We start from the raw sequence: 21,814 nt of genomic DNA on the forward strand, positions 1-21,814 counted from the left end.
CATTACCTAACAGTCTACGGGGAGGGTGATGAAAAAAAACGGTAGAGGGCTGGCTCGTTGGTTTCAACTTATAAATTGTTAAGTTTTAAATCGTTAATTCGTTATGAGTTATCTTATATCAAGTTTAATACAGTTATGAATAATCAAGAATGCCGTTATGAATAATTAAAGAAAATTACCCGAAAAACACTTCATCGAGTTCTCGAGCGTTTGTCTTGACTACTCGAATAAATAATTTTTTGGCTTAATCGAATACACGATTACCCGTCTCGACAAAAATACTACCCAACTCGATACTCGACTAAAACGTTTTTAGATACTCGGTACCCGACTCGTTTGCCTAAAACCACTACTCGCACAGCCCTAAAAAAGAGGTATGGATAATAGTACTAGTGAAATGGTAGTAAATAAGTACAGTATTGTTATTACAAGCGTAAATGTTTTAGTTTAATAGTATCATATGTAACATAGTTACTCATAAGTGTGCCTCTGTTTAACATCTCTGTATTAAAAATTTAAATGAGACCTTGTTTCACAGCCACCAAAGAAAATACAGCACTAACGTCGCGTAAAACTGGTTTTAACTTCCTTCCCTCCCCACCAGAACTACTTTTGATGACGATAAAACCGTCATCGACTGGGAAGTGACGTCAATTACGTCATATCCTTGCAACAAGGTCTCATTGTGAAAAAGTTCTTTCTGACACACTTATGATTAAATAAGTTACATATTATAGTATGTAACCAAAGTTACCTCTTTCTCGTTTTGGAAACAAGTGGTTCCCATTTTAATAAAATACATTCTATTACACATGTATGTATTTTTTTAAAATGTGTTTAACAGTTTAAGTTCTAGCGGTCTATTAAAAGGCTGGCGCTATTTCTGAGGGAGGGGGGGGGGCAGTTTTTCCCCTTATGCGCCGCCCCTGATTTTTTTCAACGCCGCCGATAATTTTCTGCAAATCGGCGCGCCACGCCGCCGCCGAACTAATTATCGTTCCCGCCGCCGCCGTTGAAAATTGGTTCGGCGCTATGCTCTACCTATAGCCCGTTAAAAACTACTATTTATGGCAAAAACCGCGTAAAAAATTATTAAGTAGTTAATTTCTAATAAAATAAAAAAAATTCGGGAAAGTGAAAAGTGTGCGTTCGCCGCGACACCGGGTGAGAAATCGGTGAGACAGAAAAACAACGTAAAAGAGCGCGCTCCAGTTATACGAGACCTCTGCCTAAATTGCGCAATTTAAAAAGTTAGGATTGTTCACAAATCGCTCACTAAAGTCCTGCTGGCGCTGGCGATACACCTTAAGATGGCGGCGAAAATGCAAACCCAAATACTTGGCGTTATTTTGCGTTTCAGCTTTTTAGGCCAAAAACTATTTTTCCAAGACAAAATAAGGTACGTGTAAACGGTGTAAGTATATTGAACGTCTAGTTGATCTTTTGATATGCAAATGAGGCGATAATTGGAAAAGCTTCGCCGTTCCCCTTTAATTAAAGCGGCCTGCAGGCTGTGGGTTTGCAAAGTGCACCCCTCCCCTTACGATTGCGCCCTTGGCAGCCGCCCGCCTGGCCAGCCCTTAGCTCCAAATGTGGGCCATCACCTTTACAGCTTTATTATAATTTCGCTACTATCAACCTACGTGGAAGGCTATTCTGTAAAAATCAAAACAGGCAAAAAAACCGAAACTGTCAAAAAGGGCAATGCGCGTGTGGAGAATGGGCGGATATCAAAAATTAAACTATCGATTGTATAAGTTCAATTTTAAGTAGTGGCAGTATATGTTACGCTATATCCGGTATTTGAGTCAAGTCATAAACTAAATGCTTAAGCAGACGAAAAATATCGGTTTAATTTTGGTGCCCAAGCCTTAAATTGGCACCATCGACGATTTTGAATTTGACCAATATTAATCGATACTTTGATATGTCGATAGCTGCCTCTTCTGCACACGCGCATTGCCATTTTGACGGATCGTGATTTTTTGTCATTTTTGACGGATCCCATTATTTTTTGTCATTTTCGATTTGTATAGCATAGCCTCCCTGTTTATATAATATTTGGTCAAAACATGAATACCAGGTGCAATAAGCGTTCCTACGTACCTTGAAGTTTGGTTATTTTTTTAACTATAAGCTTAATTATCTTCTCAATAAAGTAACAAGAACTACTCGTATAGTTAGGTTCCTTAAAAAAACAAATAATGTGTGTTTAATGTAGTACCATGATAAAAAGAAATTACAAAGACAAATTTTGATTTCATATCTTTTGAGCAAACACCAAGAAACAGCCTTTGTAGTTTCCCTCCAGTTCTACTTGGTCTTTTATCTCCTGGAAGTTCTCAATTTCATCGTCAGCACTCCTCAGGACCTTGTAACCGCTTTCCTGTAAAGCTTTAGTCACCAAACTGACATTCTGGTTCAATCCGGGATATTTCTCGCCCTCGAAATTGTAGTAATCTCCTCCACTCCAGCCTCTAATGACGAAATACCCTCCTGGTCGCAGGACATCGGCTATTCCCTTGACCGCGAAGACGTAATCGTCGTAGTTGAGGCAAGCCGCTTCCAAACAGCCGCAAGTGAAGACCACGTCGAACGGTTCGTTGACTGGGCCGATCGGTTGGCGGTTCCTCAAATCAATTGGTATGACATCTTTGACCTTGGACTTTAATCGCTTCTCGATTTTCTTGATACCTTCGTTCGTATCTCTATTTAATGAAAGATTTGTGGTTATAAGATTCTTAATTGAGTGCGTGTTATTATACTCTGATAATTATTATTATACGAAATTCATGGGAAACCAAACTCACTGAAATCCTTCCTTTTGGGCGCAATATTTGAATACATTGTGGTATTGTGGCGAGGGTTCTTCGTGGTCCAACCAATCCTTCACCGCCTGCCTGTATTGCGGGCTGAAGTCGCTGTAGACGATTGTATCGCATATTCTGCTAACTGGAGCCATTCGGTGGACGATGGGTCCACAACCCACCTCCAGGCATCGCTTCACCGAGCCCACTAGTTTTCCTATTTACGTCAACTGAATTTAGGTACCGTTATAGGCAATTTGGTTCAGCTCAATCTTACCAGAATCGAATATTTCGTACAACTGATCCAAAGTTGAGCTCTCAGTGGTGTTAATTTCTTTATAGAATTGACCAATATAGACCTCGGCTGCCCATTTTTCGCTGTATAATTGGCCAATTTTTTCTTTGCTTTCTTGATCCGTCATCTTGCTTTGCGCGTTTAACTGCTGTCTGAACAGTGTCGCGTTAACACACGTTATACGTGCCTCTATCCAGCTCGTTCCTCGTTCATATAGCGGCATGGGCCTATCTTGGAAATCAGCCAAAACTAAACAGGATATTTCTTCTTATGGAGACCTAGATTAGATTGTTAACTAAGTAATTGAAGCCCTGTGCCTTTTACGACTAATATCTCTCGAGTGTTTATCATTTTTTATTCTTTTCCAACGAGCTATTTTGAAGGGTGACTATTTAATCCACGGTCAAGGTGAAAAAGAAATTACTTAAGACTAATTTACTCTTTTAATATTTTATTTATCATTGTTAAATAAGCCATCAATGAAGGGAGTGTACATCAAAGGAAATGTCTGTACTTCTATCCATCTAGGCCAAAACAATTGAGCAGTGGACCTTTGCCAGTGGCTCCAGAAGTAAAATATTTGATTAGGTACAAGTAAAAACCCGTGTATATTTTGTCCACCGAATATTACCTGAAATACATTCGTTAATATTGTCCAAGCAGCTACCATAGCACAAATCGATTAATTTGCTTTGCTCAAACATTCTTTTACATGGCTTTCGTGAGACGGAAATGTGATTTTTATTGGAGGGAGTACAAATAAATATATTGTATCCCCGACTGAAATCTAGGGAGGTACACCGAACCGTTGTACCTCCTAGCCGTCTTTGACCTTCGCGGGGTCGAAGCAGATTTCAATATACTTAAATTTCCCGTCAAAACTCGGGAGCATAAACTGAAAATACTCCTCCAAAATATGTAATATTTAATTCTGCGAGATATTAAGTAATATTATCAGTATGCATAGTTTGTATCCCTATCAATGACGCCGTTCCAAGTATAGATATATGCACCAAGAATAAATATGTAATTTGAGCCAGAATGAACCGTACAATGCCGCCATTTTGCTGGTGTAGATTTCTTAGAAAACGCGAAGGTTAACAGTTTCAATCGTCTGTTTGCGGATTTTGATTATTTTCAAATGATTAAGAATTTAGTTTCACGTTAAATATGGTTAACTGCCTTGTTAAAAATTGTTCAAGTATAGTTCAGTAGGTGATTCCGAAAAAGATTGGTGGTCACAGGATTTGGTTAATTTCTGTTGTATGGTTAAAGTATTTCATTTTCAACGCGCGTGCAAAATCGCGCGATCCACAATCTACTATTATATCAAGAGCGCGCGCCCAAAAAATTAACTCTTTTATACATATTATATTTCACAATCACCTATTAAGCCCCATTTTCATGCTCGCTGGTAGTGGATAAAACTCGTCAAAATTTGCTTCCGCCACTCGCAAGCGTGAAAATAAAGCTAAAATATCTGTTTGAAACAGATCGACGCGGAAAGTGATAAAGTGTATAGCTGAAGCGGATTTTGTCGATTTTTACCCGCTACCAGCGAGCATGAAAATGGGGCTTTAGATAGGGAGACCGAAAATTGTCATTTTATTCGATACCGAAGGTAATTGTAAAAGGGATAACCACAAAGGCCTAATTAGATAAACTTGGTCAACTTCGTTTCATAGATATTTTTGTCATCATTTGCTATTTTATTTAAATAACCTTGATTTAAAATCTTATCTAGTTTTTTAGGGCTCATAACGATATTAATTTAAAAATTTGAAAGCATAAGTCTAATTTTCGTACGTTTTGTCACTTTGATGAGATTACCATCAAAATGGCTACCTATTTAGTAGCTACGCGCGAAATGATTTCCATGGAGACCATAGTCCCCTCCCATAGGTGCAAACTATGTATAGGAAGATGAAAACTTATGGTCAACCTAATGAATAAAGTTTTGTTTTGCTTTTTATAATTTTATTTATTAAAAACGACTACTTCTATAACTTTTGGGCAATGGCAAAGAAACAGCCTTGACAATTAGTTATAACCTTGGCAGCCTCTAATTCTTCTATCGTCGGTTTATGTTCTTCCTCCAAATCTTCCAAGGTCAGTACTTGGAATCCCCCTTCGGTCAGCCCCTTTTGGACCATCTCAATGGTTTGATTCAGACAGGGGAATTTGATGTCGTTGACCACGTAGTAATTTCCGTTGGTAAAGCCCTTGACTAGAAGATATCCTCCTGGTCTCAGAATGGTGGCGACGTTCTTGACCGCCGTGACGTAGCTCTGGTACGAATCGCAGGCAGACTCCAGACAGGCCCCACTGAAGGCGACGTCGAAGGGTTCGTCCAATTGGGTGATGGGTGGAGATTGCAGGACGTTGACGTGGACCACTTCGTTGACCTTTGACTTGACCCGCGTCTCGATTTCGATCGCTCCCTTTTCCAGATCCCTGAGTAATCAGCGTGTTTGTTACACGGTTTCTTAAGACCAAAGTTACAACTTACTGAAAGCCTTCCTTTTCCGCGCAATAACGGAACAGATGGTGGTGTCTGGGGTCAGGAATCGGGTTCGCTAGCCACTCATTGACCAGATCCAGATTCTTTTGACTGAAGTCGCTATAGACCAGAATGTCGCACACGTTACTCGGGGCACTCATGCGATGGACGATTGGACCGCAACCGATGTCGATGCATCTTTTAAGCGGGCCTTTCAGCATACCTGCGTTATATCAGAGTGAAATAATGCTTTAATAAAAATAATTTGACAATTTTTTTTTCTTGAGCTAAGCTAATACCGAAGGCACCAAGTCGTCTAGCGACTTTTAATATCTTTAAACGGGTGGCCGGGTTACAATGCAATCTCTAGTTCACGGTGACCACACCTATATTTTATAATTTTTCCCATGATTTCAATGTCTTCCTAAAACTTCATATTTTCCAATTTTTAGATATAGATCAAAATAAAAACTACAGAATTAGAAGTAGATTCAAACCCAATCTTTTCCAACCAGCCAATCAATAAAATAGCATCCCTTTAAAAAACACGAATTTTTACTTCATTAGTATTTGAAACGTATATTTTTTCTATAATTTCAACAGACGTTATTTTATATTTTCCTTTATTTAAACAAAAAATCTCACCTACCAAATGACCACAAATTGACATTTTTTCCTATATTCATTTATAAGCTTTTCTGTGGCCACTCTTGAGTTATTTTATCGCTTTTTGATTATTTCAAAATAATAACCTTTTTTGAAAGATCATATAATTAATCCAAAGTTAATTTTTCGGCTGGAATGAAGTCTTTGAAATATTTGGTTAAATAGTAGTAATCTCCCCCTCGAAGGCGGTAGTTGTTAGAGATCGATTTACAATTTTTAAGGGGCAGAGACAACTTTAAAGGGGTAAAATTCATCCGAGGTAACGTGGTGATGGCGTTATTTGTTAGTAGATGGCGCTCTGATAGCAACATGACGTCATAATTTTGATTTTCTACGATTGGTTGAAAGTTTCCAGTTTTTAGTGGAGAACGGTTTTGTCGAGATTTAAAATACAAAATTATCTTCCCTGATTGGATAGTTTAAAATTGTATTATAGTGCCATCTATGGCGGAGAGTGTTAACTACTGTTAAAATTAATTGTTAATTACAAAAATTATATATTTTTAATAAGAATTTAAAGTACTATAATTTAGTAATTAATAAATAAGTTTTTATATGTGAATGCGTCTATAACTCAAATAAAAGATTACATAAAAGACTTGCTATTTTCGCGATGGAGATACATAAATTAATTATTAACTAGACAAATTTTGTAGAGAACATTTTAATCTTCCCTAAACGAATTTTGGTTTCATTTCTTGGTAAGTTGGTCCGTATATTTCAGGTTGTAAGAAACGCGGCGACGGTTAGCATCGACGCAAATAAATTGTTGACCCTCATTTTTTCTAGCGAAAACTATACTTAAAGGCAAGAACGCCGCAATGGCGATCATCCACACAAAACAAAATCCTTTTACATTTCTTTTGCGTCGACGCTTGCCTGTTCAGCGTTTAATGCCCAAGTGCAAACCAGCCCTTAACCGTGAATTAAGTTGCTTGTAATCGAATACTACCAGATGCGTTATCGATTCCTGATAACAAAAATATTTAAAGGCATTTGTAAGAAAAACTAAAATTAAGTTCCTGGCGGGTCCCGAATTGCTTTCTCAAACAAAAATGGGTTGTAAGGATTATTGAAAGAGAATGGTTGACTATTTTTGCTACATTTGCTCCATATTACCGCATCATCAGCTCCACCGTGTTCGAATTTTGTTCTAAATTCACTATCCAGTGAATGGAGGTTTTATTTGAATTATTTCTTATTATATTATTATTTTCTAATATTTTTTTACCCTTAAAAATTAAATTAATAATTTTAAAATAATCACGAAAACTAAATAGAAGATATAGATTTAGTAAGTGTTTTCGTAATATGAAATAATAACAAGTTGGCAAGCCAAAATATACCTATCCTCGTAAAAGTTTGCGTGTGATATTTTTTTATTTTCAACGTAGTGTCCTGAAAACCAATGGCTCAGCGGTAAACATTCCGCCTGCTAAAATATGACCCGGATGCGATTCCTGACCACGAACATATTTAATAATAAATTAAATTAAATTTACAAATATTATAGAAAGCGTAAAGGAAAACGGACTTTCGTCAAAGCTGTTTTTCTAAATATCGTAGTAGTGTAAAATTTAATAATAATAATAATCAGCCAGGTATATACCAAAGGCGGTGGTTTTGTGGTAGAACGTTCGCGTGGCAATCATGAGGGCCCGCGTTCTTATCCCGGTGGCCGGGTTAGTTTTTATTCAATAGGCAAGTCGCAACATTTGAATTTCTTTAACGCAATAATTTAAATCGAACACGAAATCTCGTTATATTTAAATAAGAACCAAAATTTTAAACTCTAACTATTAATATATGCTTCCGCTTAAGGTGAATTTCTAACTTTCAGTAAAGTTTAATAAGCGTCGGTGGCTCTATGGTAGAACAATCGCCAGTCAAGCAGGAGAGCCCGGGTTTAAATCCCACTCGACGCTTTCGCAAATTGATATTAAGACGTATACCGTGAACATTTGGTGGAAACCCCGCCATTAGGATGCTAAGATGTATAACGTAATCCTTAGCGATCGGTCCGTCCCAAAAGTCAATAACTAGTAGCAGATGGAGAGTAGAAATACAAAAACACAAACAGCACTTATAATAACTCTAACATACTAAAGAACAGTTTTTGGAAAACACAATTTAAAAAACTGCGAACGTGGTGATTACACTTTGCCCCGAAACTGCCAACAGACAGACAAACAGACAGACACGGTGAATGTAAAACCTCTCCGTAAACATAGTTCACTCGGAGAGGTATTTTCTCGGCGTCACGAGCAGGGGCGTATTAACCATTAGGCAAAGTAGACACGTGCCTAGGGCGCCATTTTTCTCGGGGCGCCAAAACTCTGATAAAGCCCCACGGTCCATGTACTTGGCTTGCCCCTGCTCAAAATAACGCCGAAAAGGTTTGGGGAAACTAAAATATATTTATTTATCTATTAAAAACCGATACGCCCCTCCTTAGCTGACCAATGCCAAGGGGCGCCAAATTTTTCTGTGCCTAAAGGCGCCGAAAGGGTTAATCCGCCCCTGGTCACGAGGGCAAATTGAACTGCAAATACGAGTGTCCTTGTGATTCCAGGGTCCCAACTTTAACTTGAAAAAAGCTAACAGCTAGTGACATAGTGTTGCATTTGTAATCTGACATATATTTTGTCAAACTAGGTCGTTCTAAAATATTTTAATGACTACAGTGTTGGAGCCTAAAAACACTCGCGTAAAAGGGCTATGGTTCAATAATGGAGCTGATCATTCCCTTTCAAGAACCCTGGCTTGTAAAATTTCACAATTTCACTTTTAATTATTTGAAACGATTTTTCTAACTAAAAAACCTTTTGGTCAAGATGTAACGTTCCTCAATTTGACTATTTGAAAATCGTAACCTTTTTCGAAGGCTTCTTGTATTTTATCCAAAGTTAATTTCTCGTTATGATAGATGCCTCCGAAATATACGGCCAAATAATGGCTGGAATCGAAATCTTCGTCGTACTGTTTGCGAACTTGCTCGCCTATCGGTTCTACATGTACTTCCATCGCTTCCAATAGACGCAGCTGCTTCCTTGAACTACACCAACTCCGTTCCGAGTATCGAATGAATTCCCCGAATTTGACGCGCTACCTGATAAAGGTATTCCTACCGGATAAGAGGTAACATTTTTCGTTGTATTTTCCTCGATCGATAATAGCGGTTTCGACGCGTTTCTTCAGCTGGAAATCAAGGACAATTTCGAAGGCCATTTGGTTTATTGCGCTTTTAAGGTAGAGCTTGCGCACGCTAACTCTCTATTATTTCCTCCAGCGTCATATTCTTCCGGTAATTAACAATCGTTATTTTGAGGTAGATGTTTTGCACATAACACCAATTTGGAATTGTGTATGAAAATCACGTATGGTGTAGCAGCCGTATTGGACGTAACTCTTCAATACTATGTATAGAAAATTAAATGCCATCGATTATAATCGCTATAAAATCAACACAATTTTATTTTGTGAAGAAAGCTGAAAAAATAATTATAAAACCACCTCTAAATTCACTTTTTCATCGCCTATAAGTTCGATTAGATTGAAAGTTCTCTTTTTGGTTACCAAAGTTCGATTAGAATATGTTACACGTTTAAATGGTTTTCAATTCGTCGTAGGCTTGATAGATTTGGTTCAAAGTGAATCTGTCGTCTGGAAAGATTTTTTGTAAAATTCCCTCAAATAATATTTAGAATCGAACTCTTCATTGTTCGGTTCTATTTCCATTATTCCCAACAAACGCGGTCAATTGCGGTGGCAGCTTCTATAATCTACCTCTGGCTCGAGCTTATAGTAACAGATGGAATAAACTTAAGTAAATAGTGAAATTAGTCACGCTGTGTTGTAAATGGTTTAATACGGTAAAGCGGGTAGGCTCGACTGCGAAAAGAACGTAATTTAGGCTCTAAAAAAGACGATAAATTTTCATCACTAGTAAAAAAGATTTAATTTTAACTTAATTAAAGCTTTAACCAGTTAGATAGCCCTATAGCCCGTTAAAAACTAAAATTTAAGGTGAAAACCGCATAAAAAAATATTAAGTGGTTAATTTTTAATAAAATAAAGAAATTTCGGGAAATTGAAAAGCGCGCTTCCGCCGCGACACCTGGTGAGAAATCGGGGAGACAGAAAAACAACATAAAAACGCGCGCTGCTGAAGACGCGAAAGATTTGTTTTGCACGCGCGGTGAGTTCCAGTTATACGAGACCTAAGCCTAAATAGCTCTTTCTATAAAATAATATACAGGGTGTCATTATTTGATCGGCCCAGGCATTTTTCTCAAAAACGATACCTTCTAGAAATGTGAAATTTCCAGTATGTACTCTCTCGGTGGAAATCGTTGTTATTTGTGTATTTCAGAAAAATCGTGAAATTTTTCACGGTTTTAGAATTTGTAGTTTTTGAACGCTAGGTGGTACACGAAAAGTTTCAATGAGTAAGTTGTAGAGCATACTCGAAAACCTTTAATGGAGTTGGTATGGTCAAAATCGTACATTTTGTCACTGAAATAATAGGTCATGAAAAATAACAAGTTGGTACTACCCAAATGTTTTTATGCCTCATGTTATTGTAATGATTGTCTGTGAAAAATGAACATGTTTTGAGCCAAATTTCACGATTTTTCTGAGATTCACAAATAACAACGATCTTCACCGAGAGAGTACATACTGAAAATTTCACATTTCTAGAAGGTATATTTTTTGAGAAAAATGCCTGGGCCGATCAAATGAAGACAACCTGTATACGCATACATGTATAAAAAATGTTATTTTTTGGAGCGCGCGCTTCCTAATATTTACCTGTAGAGGGTCTCGTGCGTTTTCGCGCGAGCTCAACAAAAACAAAAATATGCGTGCGCTCTCTAACTTTAACTGCACGATGAATCTAACGTAATCACGTGACCTCTCGTATTTCATATACAGAGTTATTGCACGATTTTAAAAGTTAGGATAGTTCGCAAATCGCTCACGAAGGTGCTGCTGGCGCTGGCGATACACCTTAAGATGGCGGCGAAAATTCAAACCCAAATACTTGGCGTTATTTGGCGTTTCAACTTTTTAGGCCAAAAACTATTTTTTCAAGACAAAAAAAGGTACGTGTAAGTATAATGAACGTCTTGTTGATCCTTTATTATGCAAATAAAGCGATATTTGGAAAAGCTTGGCCGTTCCCCTTTAATAAATTTAGGTTTATATTTTACTAATTTAAGCTTAAGATGAAACACTAAATAAATGTCTAGTACTCAGTGGCGTAGCTGATGGTCCGCAGGGCCCGCGGTGCGGGGGGGCCTCGAGCTTCGGAGGGGGGCCCCGCTAACCATAAAAAAATTAAAAAGTGGGCCTCATAGAGATTTTTGGGGGGGGGGGGGGCTCTGAGTTCTCAGCTACGCCACTGCTAGTACTGATACCTTCCACAAGGTGGGGTGAAAGTTCTCTTAGCATGGCGATGATTATAGAATCAACTACTTCTCTTCAACCCGTATGGCGGACATTTCTTTAATAATATTTACTATCTTGAGTAATGGAGACGTCGTGGGTTGAAATAAATCTACTCGTTTATTATGTCATTCTTTATTGGAAAACTGAACGTTCCAATTAAAGACTACTTTACTTAGAATACCATTGTTTTCATATTTTTTGGGCGACTGCGAAGAAGGAGCTTTTGTTGTCGCAGACATGAGTCCCTATTGCTGTATCACTCATGGGTGGTCTCTGTTCTTCCTCCAGCTCCTGCATGTCCAGTACTTTGAAACCTCCTTCACTCAACCCCTTTTGGACCATCTCAATATTCTGCGTCAAATTTGGAAAACGGATATTGTTGACTATGTAATAACTTCCGTCTATAAAACCCTTGATTAGAAGATATCCTCCCGGTCTCAGAATGGTGGCTATGTTCTTGACCGCCAAGACGTAGTTCTCGTACGAATCACAGGCAGACTCCAAACAGGCCCCGCTAAAGGCCACGTCGAAGGGTTCCTCCAGTCGGGTGATGGGTGGAGATTGCAGGACGTTAATATGGACGACCCCTTTGACTCTCGACTTGACCCTCGTTTCGATTTCGATCGCTCCCTTTTCCAGATCCCTGAGTAATCAGCGTGTTTATTACACGGTTTCTTAAGACCAAAGCTACAACTTACTGAAAGCCTTCCTTCTGCGCGCAATAAAGGAACAGATGGTGGTGTCTGGTGTCGGGAATTATTTTGGCTGTAGTCGCTGTATGGCAATTGCGAGTAGAGTAATTGAATGGCGTGTCAGCAACGAGGAAACATGCAGTGATCACAAATACATTTTCTTTGAAATTGGTGATCTTGTCCTGGAGAATGATTCGAATGCAATTCGTGTCAAGGATATTGATCTTGAAAGGTTACAAGATATTATCGTGCCTGACTTGGAGAGGTTGATGGAGTCTCCACTCAACAATGAGGTTGAGGTCGAGGCATGCGCGGTGGAGATTAATAATCTCATTATTGAGCGTTCGAAAGAATGTTCAAGGTTGCGTAAGAATAAGGGGTACAAGTCCACTCCCTGGTGGACGAGCGAACTCAGTGAGAAGAGGAAGGAGTTACGAACGCTCAGGAGGAGGTTCCAAAGAACCAGGGACCATGCAGCCCGGGAGGCGCTAAAGGTCGAGTACCGTCGTGAGTCAAAAAGCTATAAAGCACTTATAGCTGACTCAAAGCTTAAGTCCTGGCAGGATTTCTGCACAAGGGTTTCAAGGGAGGATCCTTTCTCCCTACCCTATAAGTTGGCCACAAAGAAGGTCAAGTGTAAGAATGCATTAAATTGCATCAAGAAACCGAATGGTTCTTTGACCTCAGGTATTGAGGAGACGTGGTCTACTCTGATGGATACTCTTTTTAAAGAGGACTCCTTGGATGATGATGAGGAGGTTCATACGACAATAAGGGAGTCATTGCACGAAGACTTCATGAGTCAGAATGATGAGCCATTTACGAGTGATGAGGTCTTGGAGACTATCAACTCTTTTAAGAAGGGCAAGGCTCCTGGTGAGGATGGTATCACCATCGAGCTTTTCAAGATATTTTTCTTAGCTTGCCCAGCGTTGTTTGTCAGGCTTTTCAACACTTGCCTCAGTATGGGATACTTCCCAAAACTTTGGAAGGTTGCTAAGTTAGTATTTCTTTATAAAGAAGGCAGAGACAGGCAGGACGCTAAGGCCTACAGGCCAATCTCGCTTCTTCCGGTGGTAGGGAAGGTGCTTGATAAGCTGTTGTCAAGAAGGTTATACTACTTTCTCCACAGCAACAAATTGCTTAGCGATAAGCAATTTGGGTTTAGACATAGTCGATCCACGACTCACTGTCTAACCAATATGGTGAACCAAATCAGGGATAACAAAGCAAATAATTGTCACACCAGTCTGATATCTCTAGATATCGAGGGTGCTTTTGACAATGTGTGGATTCCAGGAATCCTACACGGTTTAAGGAACTTTAAGTGTCCGAAGAACATATATGAGACATATGTTAACTATCTGAAGGATAGAGTTGCAGTGGTGAGGGCAGGTAGTACCTGTGTACGGAGAGTACTGACCCGCGGCTGCCCTCAGGGTTCATGCAGTGGACCTCTGCTATTCAATGTGGTTATGGATAGCGCACTGAGGATTGAGTATCCAGAGGATTCTCTAATCCAAGCTTTCGCGGATGACTTGCAGTCATTATTTTGGGGCACGTCCAGGCGTGCTCTCGAAACCACGGGTAAGGTGATCGTGGATAAATTGACTAAGTGGAGCCAAGTCTATAAGCTGAGTTTTTCCATTAAAAAGTCGGCGGCTATCACCTTCGCCGCAAAATCCATAATGAAAAGGCTCCCAATCTATAAGATGGGAGCCGTCAACATTGCAAATGTTGACAAGTTGAAAGTTGTCGGTGTCACCATCGACAGCAAGCTTTCCTTTCTTCCTCATCTTGAGGAAGTAAGTGTCCGGGTGACGAAGCTGGTGCAAAGCATTGCTTTTTTTGCAAAGGTTGAGTGGGGCCTCGACCATAAAGCGTTAAGGACTATCTACAATGGGTGTATTGTGAGAGTAGTGGCTTACGCTTGCGGTGCTTGGTGGAAGAGCACACAAAATAGTGTGATGGTGAGGAAGTTGAGCTCAATTCAGAGAATTGCGGCCCTTCGTATTACTTGTGCTTACCGGACTGTCTCGAGCGATGCGCTGCGGATCCTTGCTGGTATTCAACCGTTAGACCTGGTGGTGAGTCAGGAAGCTGCTGTGTTCAGGTCCTTTTCTTTTAGAGAAGACAGTAAGCACTGTGGGGTGGAGTTACGTGGTGGTAACTACCTCTACCCAGGCGACCCATGGGAGGACCACCCAGCGGTCAGTAGCAGTATCAACATCACAGAGCAACTACCCAATGGCAATGGGATAGAGGTGTTTACTGACGGTTCGTTGTCCGGTCGGGGTGCCGGAGTGGCATTTGCTGTGTACAGAGATGGTGTGGAAGTGTACAATGAGGTCACTCGCATTAATGGTAAGGTGGATGCGTTTTCTCTTGAGCTGTTAGCAATACATGAGGGTATTTGCTGGTTAATGACGCATGGTCAACGTCCTGGTGATGGTGCAACGGTTTTTACAGATTGTCTTTTTGCTATTAACGCATTAAGCAATCATAAAAACAATCATGGTTTATGCCATGATATCCGTAAGGTGTTAAAACGGATGGAGACTCAAGTCAACTTTACTTGGGTAAAGTCGCACACTGGGTGTGCAGGGAATGAAAGGGCTGACTTTCTTGCAAAGTCAGCAACCGATCTTCCCGAGGAGAAGGAGATGAAGCCAACTAAGTTAGTGATTAAAAGGTGGCTCAATGAGGTGACGACTCAAAGGTGGCAGGAGTCGTGGGATGAGAGTGAGAAGGGAAAGGTAACTAAGAGGTACTTTCCTAAGGTCAATGGTAGCTTCAACACGAATTACTATTTGACGCAAATCCTAAGTGGACACGGTAAGTTCCCACTCTACCTGTTCAACTTGGGTCATATTGCATCGCCCAAATGCATATGCGGTGCTCTGGAAGCAGACTCAGAGCACTATGTTCGTAATTGTCCTAGAACGAACCATTTGTTAAGGAGACCAATCCGCGAGAATGGACTCCACAATCTGGATAACGAAACGATCAACGATCTTGAACGTGTAATGCGTTATATCGTTGTGAATTTTGACGAACTCACGAGTGAGTCGTGAGTAGGAGATGCAGGTATACGGGTGTATACCGTTGTGTGTATGTGATTTAGGAAGCATTTCCTATCTTTGTATACAGGTCGACGGCTCGGCCGGGACAGATGATGAGTAACCCCTGTAATGCTTAGGCGGTGCACGGGGTATATAAATACAACAATCTGATGTAGTCGCTGTAGACCAGAATGTCGCACACTTTACTCGGGATACTCATGCGATGGACGATTGGACCGCACCCGATGTCGATGCATCTTTCAAGTGGACCTTTCAACATACCTGCGTAAAGCCCAAGTTAATTAACGTTCTTACTGTATAAAATTTTAAAAGAATTTTAGTATTCTTAAAATTTTGTTAACTCTAATAACTATTTGATTATTCCAAAACGGTAACCTTTTTCGAAGGCTTCGTGTAATTTATCCACAGTGAATCTCTCAACGGAAAGGACGTTTTTGAAAAATACCGTCAAAAAGTAGGTTGCATCGAACTCTTCATTGTACCGTTTGCGTACTTGGTCCATTTTTACCAATCAACGCGCTCAACAGAGATAACGACTTCTACGTGTAACTGGGAAAAGAGTCAAAACTACCTCTGTTTCAAGTCACTCAGCGAATGAATTTTACGTGTTTCGCGTCTCAGCGGATTAAAGCGTTTTGGATTTGTGACAGATGGAAAGAGAATGAGAGTACCCGAGTATATTTATCTGGGCTGCGTTGATGATTATATTTTTTAGGTAAACATTACAAAGGTTCGAAAGTTCAGGGAATTAATTTCAGCTGGGAAATTTCTTGAAGATGATAAAATATAAAAATAAATTAACTAATTTGGGCTTAAAGGCCTAGGTTGAGCCCCCTTAGTCGAAAAAGTGTTTCCCCCCCATTGAGAGCGACGGTCAGATCCAGCGTTGTCATACGTACTATAATTATGGTACAAATACCATAATTTTGCATCATGTTATAAATGGTACTATTATTTTGAGAGCGTACTATATAGTACCAAAATCTACTATATTACCAACCTATTGTACTATAATGGTACTATTTTTATATTTACATTATTTCTAATACTAAAATAACAATAATTTATTATTAACTCTACATAAGCCGCGTTCACACTACGCACTTTGGAAACGTTTTGAAACGGTTTCGAAAGATAAAATTCAACAATTTCGGAGTCAACTGTATTAATAGCCATACTATAAATACATTCGACACCAAAATTTTAAAATTTCATTTTTCGAAACCGTTTTAAAACGTTTCCAAAGTGTCGAGTGTGAACGCGGCTATAAAATCGACGCCTGGAAGCCAAAACGACGTAACTTTATACTAATTAGAAGTATAGTTAAAGTTACGTAGTTTTTGCGTTCAGGCGACGAAATATAAGCCCACGTTAAAGTGTTGCCAGATCACTCGATAGTTGATACCGTAGAAATCGAAATTTCTAATCGGCGCGCGGCAAAATTTCCAAAATCGTTCAAGTTAGTTATTCCGGTTTCCATTGTCGATATTGACAGCACCCCACAAAAGGATAACGCAACCCGTCAAAAGTCGCGGATTTCCTTTTTCAAGACTAGTAAGCTATTACAAACAGTCTTTTTCAAGACACATTGGATTTTGAGGTGTTGAAGGATAAACCGGAATTTTTTGCCAAGATTCAACTTTAGAGAGATCCTGTTGTATCTCGGCGTTAGATGTGTTTGTACTAAGAATTTTGATAAGTTTTGTGTCATCTGCAAAGAGACTGGGGAAAGAATGGTCGACAGCGGAAGGTAAACTATTGATGTATATTGCAAATAAGAATGGTTAACATTAGGAGCGTACAGCTATGAAATTAGATATAAGAAAGGTATAAATCATTCTAACGCCGATGGACTAAGTCGTTTACCTTTATTATCAAAACTAATAACACCACCAATACCATCCGAGTATGTCTTCGCAATTAGCCAACTCAATCAAGGACCTCTCGACTCGATACAAGTAGCTGAAGAAACAGCAAAAGACCATATTTTGAAGCAAATCTACAAATTTGTTCAACAAGGGTGGCCAAACAAATTAGAAGAACATTTCAAGCCATACTGGAAGAGAAGATATGACTTGACTATTCATGAAGGAGTCTTATTAGCTACCGATCGGGTGGTCATACCGAAAACTTGCCAAGAAGTTATTCTGGATGAACTGCATAGTTCACACCAGGGAATGGTGCAAACAAAGCGATTAGCCAGGAGCAAAGTTTGGTGGCCAGAATTGAACACCAACATTGAGGACAGAATTAGAGCATGTTGAAGTTGTCAGCAAAATGCAACCATGCCAAAGGCTGAATACTTGAAGTGGCCCGAGGAGATCCAACCGTGGACTCGTGTCCATATAGACTTTGCCGGACCGGTAAATGGGAAATATTTATTAATATTAGTGGACTCTACCTCGAAATGGATGGAAATCGGAGTCACTTCAACAACCATCACATTCTTACGACAAAATTTGGCACGTTATGGAATTATGAAGACCCTGGTGAGTGATAATGCCACTTGTTTCACAAGTAACGAGTTCCAAATCTTCACGCAGAATAACGGCTTCAAGCATTTGACCATTGCACCGTATCACCCTGCTTCAAATGGTCAGGCTGAAAGGGTGGTGCGTACCGTTAAGACATCATTAAAAAAAATAGATGGTACTTCTAACTCTGCCATTGACGTCATTGACGAAGGTATAAAAAAATTCTCAAATGGATCTCTCGACGTAAGACTAGCATGATTTCTCATAAACTATCGCCACACTCCGCAAATTAGTGGTAAATCTCCAGCGGAAATCCTGTTTGGAAGAGAAATCCGCACCAAACTTGACATGGTCCATCCAACGAACTTTAAAGAGGAGAGAGGTAATGAGAATATCAACATCGATAAACCTATAATTGAAATGATAGAAGTAAATAATAATAGCGATAAAACCATTAGTAAAAATTAGTGATGTTACCTGTATGTTTTATCCTAATCAAAAAGTCTTTGTAAAAAAACTATGGTAAGGGAGAAAATTGGATAGAGGGAACTGTAAAAAATCTATCGGAAATATGATGTAAGGGATTGATATTGGGAGAGGTATTATTAGAAAACATCAGAACCAATTGAGACTAAGGAGTGAGAAGTTATTAAAACCAACCGTGTCTGAGACATCAACAACTGGAGGCAGTAAAATGAATCCAAATCCAGATGCAGGGTACAGATCAGTATTACAACCACTGATCCAGAGTCATCAACAACCACCGATCCCGAGTCATCAGCAACCACCAATCCTGAGTCCTGACAATGAATCTCCAAGCTGGAGTAGCAAATCATCACCAAGTCGATCACCGAGTCGCAATCCTATCTTATTACCACGACAAGACTCGAGACCAGAGCAACAGCCTACCACAAGCATCTCTATTCCTAGTGTAGCCACATCATCAGAAGAAGCCTGATCAAGGATACTTATTAGACAAGATTTCGACAAAGAGCCTCAGTCGAGTAAACACAGACCACACGTACGAAGATCAAGTCGAAGACGTAAATCAATTAAAAGACTTAATTTATGAACTGAAATGTTTAATCGTGAATGTAGTTAAAAGACACTATAATCAGTCTATGTAAAAAAGAGGTGATGTTATGAACTATAATAGCCAGGGGGCGCCACTGGGTGGGGAAGCTGAGGGAGCTCTAGTTTTATGACCACCTAAACAGTGGTCTACCGGCTGCCGACATGTTCGGTACTCTTACTTAAAACTTTAATTAACAAGAACAAACACATCAGATTGATTAAATCTAGATTAGATTTTTTAATCTTGATTACCCTGATTTAATCTTGATTACCCTGATTTAATCTTGATTACCCTCATTTAATGACGATCACCCTGATTTAATCACGATTACCCTGATTTAATCATTTTACTATGATTAAGACGCAGCCAAAATAGAAGTGACCTGCCCCTCGGAAAAATCTAATCGACGAATGTCATTCCTTGATTAAAATGCCTATAAAAAATCCATTGCAGGGGAAACTTTTAGAAATCATGTCAAAATAAAAATTTTAAAAACAATCCTTAAAAGTAAGGAAATTTTTGAAAAAAAAACATTATAGATGGGGCCTCTAAATCAGGCTGGGCCTACGTGCAGAAAATTCTTGGCGGGGCTACTGCTGGCAACGCTGGTCAGATCGCTCTCCCGACCTCTACATGTTGATGGATTGAATCAGGCATTGTAAGCGCTGTCAAAATTGCCAGCAGTTGCAATTCCCTTGAGAACCGCGAAGTCTGAGTACAAGATGACTGTCGTTATCAATAGGGGATAAAGAATGGGAAAGGAAAAATGTTTGGAGCCTTATTCGATTAAATATTAATATTAATATCAAAGATTCAAAGTATAACAATATAAAGTGAAAGAGGGTTAAATAAGAAGTAAACATGAAACTAGTACGTTGAAATTATCTAAAACTAGGCTTTTAAACTGGAACTCTGTGAATGTTATGTACTTACACCTGCCAAAATATGGAGTGAAAGTTATCTTTGTATCGCGATGTTAGTAGGTTTGTTAATTATTCCGTATTGATTTGAAAACGAATTTTCAGCCCAAAGAAATTAAAATTGAAATAACCTATTTTGATTTTTTTTATGGACTACTTACAAAAATATCAACTTGATATGGCCCCTTATCAACAAAGTTCTTGCATATTTTGAAAAAAATCGAAAGTTTGAAGTATTGAAAGATTAATAGGAGAGAGGGGGATGTCCTTCTGGTGATTGAGAATTTCATTCTCAATCACCAGAAGGACACAAAGAGCTTGGCTCCCGCCGTTCACCCGCGCCTCTCCCCCTCAATCACCAGAATTTCTAATCACCAGAATTTCTAATCACCAGAATTTCTAATCACCAGAATTTCTAATCACCAGAATTTCTAATCACCAGAATTTCTAATCACCAGAATTCTATCCGATTCTCGTTCCTCCCTTAATCACCAGAATTTCTAATCACCAGATGCTTTCCCCCATCTCAATCACCAGAATTTCTAATCACCAGAATTTCTATTCACCAGATTCTCGTTCACGGGTTGCTTTCCCCCATCTCAATCACCAGAATTTCTAATCACCAGATTCTCCCGTTCACCGGTTGCTTTCCCCCAAACCCCATTCACTGGATACTTTATCTCTCGTTCACCAGCTCCTTTCCCCCATTGCTTTCACCCCTTCTAATCACCAGTTGCTTTCCCCCATCTCTAGGCAATAAAAACAACCATAATTGTTATCTCTCATACTATCGAACCCAATCGCTAGAAATTGGCTTTTTCCCCATTCGCTATAAATCGCAGCAGTTTGCCAGAATTAGTTTTATCTCTCCGAAATAATTAATGTACCCAAAATTGGACCGCCAGTTTATTATTCTTTTTAGGGGAATCTCTATGGGAGTTTAACATTACAATAAAGCTAAAAGGTCCAGTTTGGGGTACATTTGGTCCGAAATGGGGTACATAGGGCCGAAAATGGTGACTTTGGTCGTTTTTGGGGTACATTTGGTCCATTTTGGTCCATTTTTGGGTACATCCCTGCTTTCCCCCATCCCCATTCTCCAAAATTAGTTTTCCTCGCGCAGATATCTGGAGATTAGATTTTTACCCGTTTGCTTATCGCTTCAGAACTCCTTAATTTTCTAATCTCTAGGCAATAAAAACAAGTTATTTACATTTAATTTTTTATTTTAGAACTTTGTTTTACATGTTAGTAGGTACTATCAGATATTCCATTAGATGGTTATCTTGTACATTACACAATTAAAACAAATTAAAGTAGTTAAGTTTACAGGCATTTAAATGGGGTGAAACGATCTCCTGCAACTTAATTTAATTAAAAGTTCTAACTCACGTATTTGTAGTGTTTAGCAGCAGTATCGTCTTCTTCTTCTTCTTCAGGTACAGGTGAGATGTATTTGTCAGCGACCGTAGTTGCTTTTGGCGTCGGTGGAATGTCCCATTCTAGCGAGATGTACTTTTTTTTCCGATGGTGAATTATCCCTCGACGGACAGTGTGGAAAGAATCTGGCATGTTCCCATTCTGGTACGTCTCCTGATTCCCATCCTTCTAATACGCCGTGGCACTTGTAACATCGTACTTCATCGCCCCGCTGAATATAGTAGAATCCAGCCTTCGCTAGTTGCTCCTTAGTAACGTGGGGATTTTTCCAGTGACGAAAAGTTTCAAGTCGATACACTTCGATGTCCATAGCTGATCTAGACCAAATACGTTCTATAGTTTCAAATGATACATTCTCTAAGCCTACATTTACCCCTAAGTCTACTAAACCTAATTTTATCAATATGGTTT

At 39.3% G+C, this 21,814-nt stretch overlaps 2 protein-coding genes and 1 long non-coding RNA gene across 4 annotated transcripts; all 3 read right to left on the reverse strand.

Annotated features, from left to right (window-relative positions):
- Positions 1-2,180: 2,180 nt before the first annotated feature.
- On the reverse strand, positions 2,181-3,323 carry LOC149924890 (nicotinamide N-methyltransferase-like). The gene is made up of 3 exons (XM_090160397.1): positions 3,085-3,323; positions 2,811-3,024; positions 2,181-2,708 (listed from the first exon to the last, which is right to left on the reverse strand). The coding sequence occupies exons 1-3, from the start codon at positions 3,227-3,229 to the stop codon at positions 2,261-2,263; spliced, it is 807 nt and encodes a 268-aa protein (XP_090016523.1). The 5' UTR covers positions 3,230-3,323; the 3' UTR covers positions 2,181-2,260.
- A 1,734-nt stretch (positions 3,324-5,057) lies between these two features.
- Positions 5,058-9,409, reverse strand: LOC149924891 (nicotinamide N-methyltransferase-like). The gene is made up of 3 exons (XM_090160518.1): positions 9,142-9,409; positions 5,612-5,825; positions 5,058-5,556 (listed from the first exon to the last, which is right to left on the reverse strand). Exons 1-3 carry the CDS (start codon positions 9,290-9,292, stop codon positions 5,103-5,105), a joined length of 819 nt encoding a protein of 272 aa, XP_090016644.1. The 5' UTR covers positions 9,293-9,409; the 3' UTR covers positions 5,058-5,102.
- A 2,727-nt stretch (positions 9,410-12,136) lies between these two features.
- Positions 12,137-16,071, reverse strand: LOC149924892 (uncharacterized). Of its 2 annotated transcripts, XR_016476900.1 has the most exons (3): positions 15,870-16,071; positions 12,418-15,755; positions 12,137-12,362 (listed from the first exon to the last, which is right to left on the reverse strand). It is a non-coding gene; the product is annotated as an uncharacterized LOC149924892 (long non-coding RNA). The 2 variants fall into 2 exon arrangements; XR_016476899.1 differs by having other exon boundaries at positions 12,137-15,755.
- Positions 16,072-21,814: the final 5,743 nt, after the last annotated feature.

Source organism: Leiobunum rupestre, chromosome 10 (assembly GCF_980474605.1).
Source record: "Leiobunum rupestre chromosome 10, qqLeiRupe1.1.hap1, whole genome shotgun sequence".
NCBI lineage: Eukaryota > Metazoa > Arthropoda > Arachnida > Opiliones > Sclerosomatidae > Leiobunum > Leiobunum rupestre.

Bases quoted from the DNA above. Each gene is read 5' to 3' on its own strand.
- LOC149924891 (XM_090160518.1), bottom strand. From the start codon at position 9,292: ATGGAAGTACATGTAGAACCGATAGGCGAGCAAGTTCGCAAACAGTAC. The intron at 5,826-9,141 runs GTTACGATTTTC...GATATAACGCAG, and splicing joins ACAAGAAGCCTTCGAAAAAG to GTATGCTGAAAGGCCCGCTT. The intron at 5,557-5,611 runs GTAAGTTGTAAC...CTGATTACTCAG, and splicing joins GCGGAAAAGGAAGGCTTTCA to GGATCTGGAAAAGGGAGCGA.
- LOC149924890 (XM_090160397.1), bottom strand. From the start codon at position 3,229: ATGACGGATCAAGAAAGCAAAGAAAAAATTGGCCAATTATACAGCGAA. The intron at 3,025-3,084 runs GTAAGATTGAGC...TGACGTAAATAG, and splicing joins GTACGAAATATTCGATTCTG to GAAAACTAGTGGGCTCGGTG. The intron at 2,709-2,810 runs GTGAGTTTGGTT...TTCATTAAATAG, and splicing joins GCCCAAAAGGAAGGATTTCA to AGATACGAACGAAGGTATCA.